At 40.2% G+C, this 2,875-nt stretch overlaps 1 protein-coding gene across 1 annotated transcript; it reads left to right on the forward strand.

Moving 5' to 3' along the window:
• The first annotated feature begins 119 nt into the window (after window positions 1-119).
• On the forward strand, window positions 120-2,062 carry LOC105313843 (TNF receptor-associated factor 5-like). The gene is made up of 2 exons (XM_020000242.1): window positions 120-861; window positions 904-2,062. The coding sequence occupies exons 1-2, from the start codon at window positions 313-315 to the stop codon at window positions 1,354-1,356; spliced, it is 1,002 nt and encodes a 333-aa protein (XP_019855801.1). The 5' UTR covers window positions 120-312; the 3' UTR covers window positions 1,357-2,062.
• The last annotated feature ends 813 nt before the right edge of the window (window positions 2,063-2,875 follow it).

Consider the following 2,875-nt stretch of genomic DNA (forward strand, 5'->3'; position numbering starts at 1 on the left):
AGTAGCTTACAAAGAAAGAAACAAGCCCACTTTCTCTTTCTTGGTGTCACAAGACTCTCACGTGATGCTTTGAGGGGCGTGAGTAACAGTCATATGACGTCATTGACGACACCTATGGCCACGTGACTTCTCGTGGGTGTTTGTTTACAAAATGGCGACTGATGGAGAGTTTGGCGGTTACAGCTATGACTTCGCTGAGATTCCTCCTGATGATACTGTATGCCGTATCTGTACATTAGTAGCACGGGATCCTCAGCAGGTTACGTGCTGCTATAAGATATACTCAAGGCCTGTCTGGTCACACTGAAAGGGATGGACCAAGGGTTTAGCTGCCCAACTTGTCGAAGCCCGCTAAGAGGAAAGTACTTTAAAGACGGGAGAGCAGAGCAAGGAATAAAGTCCCTTAATATACATTGTACTAACTCTGATAGCGGTTGTCAATGGGTGGGACCTATTAGAGATATTGGTAGCCATATTAAAGCTGACTGTCAGTATCAACGGGTCTATTGTCCTAATAAGTGTGGGCAGAAGGTTATGAGGGGGTCACTGGAGATGCATATGACTGGTAGCTGTACTGAATACTTTGTTAATTGTCAGTATTGCAAGCGAAAAGGTCGATACCTACTGATAAACAGCAGCCATCTTGATGAGTGTCCTGACCTCCCCATCCAATGCAGCAATGAAGCTTGTGGTGAGATGATACCACGACGTTCACTAGCATCACACAAGGAGACCTGCCCTAAAGCTCTCGTACCATGTCAATACAATACTGTTGGATGTAATAAGAAGATTAAGAGAGAGGAACAAGAGAGCCACAATGATGAAGCATTGAAGGAACATCTTGAAGCTACAATGAAGAAGATTGATACTGCAATGAAGAAGATTGATACTGCAATGAAGAAGATTGATACTGCAATGAAGAAGATTGAGGTATTGTGTCAAACGAATCAAGTCATTAAACTGAGCCAGTACAGAGAAAAGAAAGACAGCAATGAGGATTGGTATGGGCCTTGTTTCTACACATCACCAGGAGGTTATAAGATGCCATTGAATGTTCTTGCCAATGGACAGGGTACCAGTAAAGGTACACATGTCTCCTTCTTTGTGTGTCTAATGGCTGGAGAATATGACGATTCGTTGGAGTGGCCATTTCAAGGTGAAGTTACTGTTGAGCTACTGAATCAACTGGAGGATCAGAATCATAAGAAGATCACCATACAATATAATGAATCAACTGAGGGCCCTTGTAAGAACGGATCCAATCCCAACAGGGCAGAGCTAAAGGATGGGGGAGGAGGCGGTTCATATCTCATGAAGAGTTGGAGTATAACCCAACTGCTAACTGTCAGTATCTGAAAGATGATAGTCTGTACTTCAGAGTCAGTGTGAAGGCTAAAGTGGAGTCAGCAGTATACATGTACTGTAATCCTTAAACTAATGTAGACGTTATGTATCATGTATTGAGACTATCATTATACTGTATGTATTGATAGTACTCATGTATCATAATCATCATGCTATCATGTATTGGACTATGAGGAATCTGTTTAATAATTTCTTGTTTCAATTAAGAAATAATTGATTTTCTACGTTCCTCCATCTCTCTCTATCTCTCTCTCTCTCTATTTCATTTTTATGATGTGGTAATAACCTCAAATTGCCCATGGGACATGGGCAGTTTGAGGTTATTACCATTAACCACATCAGGGAGAGGAGATAAAATGAAATAGAGAGAGAGAGATGGAGGAGCGTAGAAAATCAATTATTTCTAAATTGAGACAAGAAATTGTTAAACAGATTCCAGCAAGCATTGACATTTGATTGGTCAGATCCATAGGAGGTGTAGGTTGAGCTTTGAACTAAGTAACTGGAATGATTGATTGAAAATAAGAGAAGGAGTGAGTACCAAAAATGATGAAAGGAAGACAAGTGCATCAAGTTTGAAGAGACTTCAAAATGTGGATGTGATCTTGTACTGTGTATAAATATAAATCATAATAGAATTAAATTAAAGTCTATTGCGTGAACGTGTGAATATGTTAATTATATATGTTGTTAATAAGATTTAGACAATTCAATTTTAATTACAGCAAACTTGCAATTCATACTCTCTTTCTCCAATTGTGTGGAGCTTGCTGCTGAGAGATATTATTATTCTTGCTACTGGTGCTCAAAGTGCAAACTCAATATATATCATCACAATAAAATTGAGGAACAACATTTTTATTAAAGAAAAAAACCCTAAATCAAAAATCATTATTGTTACTAGCCCTAAGTTTATCTCTATGCTAAAACTGATGAAACTATGAACTTTAAAAGTCTAAAAGTACTAATCATGTTCTGAAATGACCTGCTAATCAAGGTTTAGTCAACGATTCTTTCTCTCCTGATCTTCTCATCTCTCATCGCTGGCATCAGGCCCTTCTCAAATACAATGGACAGCAAATCGTCAGGTTCTTCAGTGTCGGGATACTGACGAAGAGCCCACTTGATGTAGACTAGGAACTCATTCCAATCAACGAAGCCATCATTATCCATATCAAGAGCTTTCAGGCCTTTCTTAGTCCTACCACACCTGTAGCAGCCAAAGTAAGGTGCCATGAACCCGTGATAGAAAGAATCAAATTCAAGTCGTCCATCTCCTTTGTTCTCTCCTTCCTCTCTCAAGTCCCAGCTGTCCCACTCTTCACGGATTTTTGCAATGAGGTTGTCGTGATGAACTTCACTCAGTTTCTGTTTTGCAATTACGTCCGCCATAGCTGGGGTCAGCTTCCCTCCTGAGCGATCAAAGAGGAGGACAATACCAGCTGGGCTGTGATACTCTTCCTTTCTGCCTTTTCTCAGGTCAGCTAGCATCTGCTCCTTCATCTCTTGG

The sequence above is a fragment of the Amphimedon queenslandica genome, unplaced genomic scaffold (assembly GCF_000090795.2).
Source record: "Amphimedon queenslandica unplaced genomic scaffold, v1.1 AMPQUscaffold_13206, whole genome shotgun sequence".
Classification (NCBI taxonomy): domain Eukaryota; kingdom Metazoa; phylum Porifera; class Demospongiae; order Haplosclerida; family Niphatidae; genus Amphimedon; species Amphimedon queenslandica.

What these genes read in the sequence shown, in the direction of transcription:
- LOC105313843 (XM_020000242.1), top strand. Translation starts at nt 313, where the DNA reads ATGGACCAAGGGTTTAGCTGCCCAACTTGTCGAAGCCCGCTAAGAGGA. An exon ending in TTGAAGCTACAATGAAGAAG is followed by an intron (nt 862 to 903) that starts ATTGATACTGCA and finishes GCAATGAAGAAG; the next exon opens with ATTGATACTGCAATGAAGAA.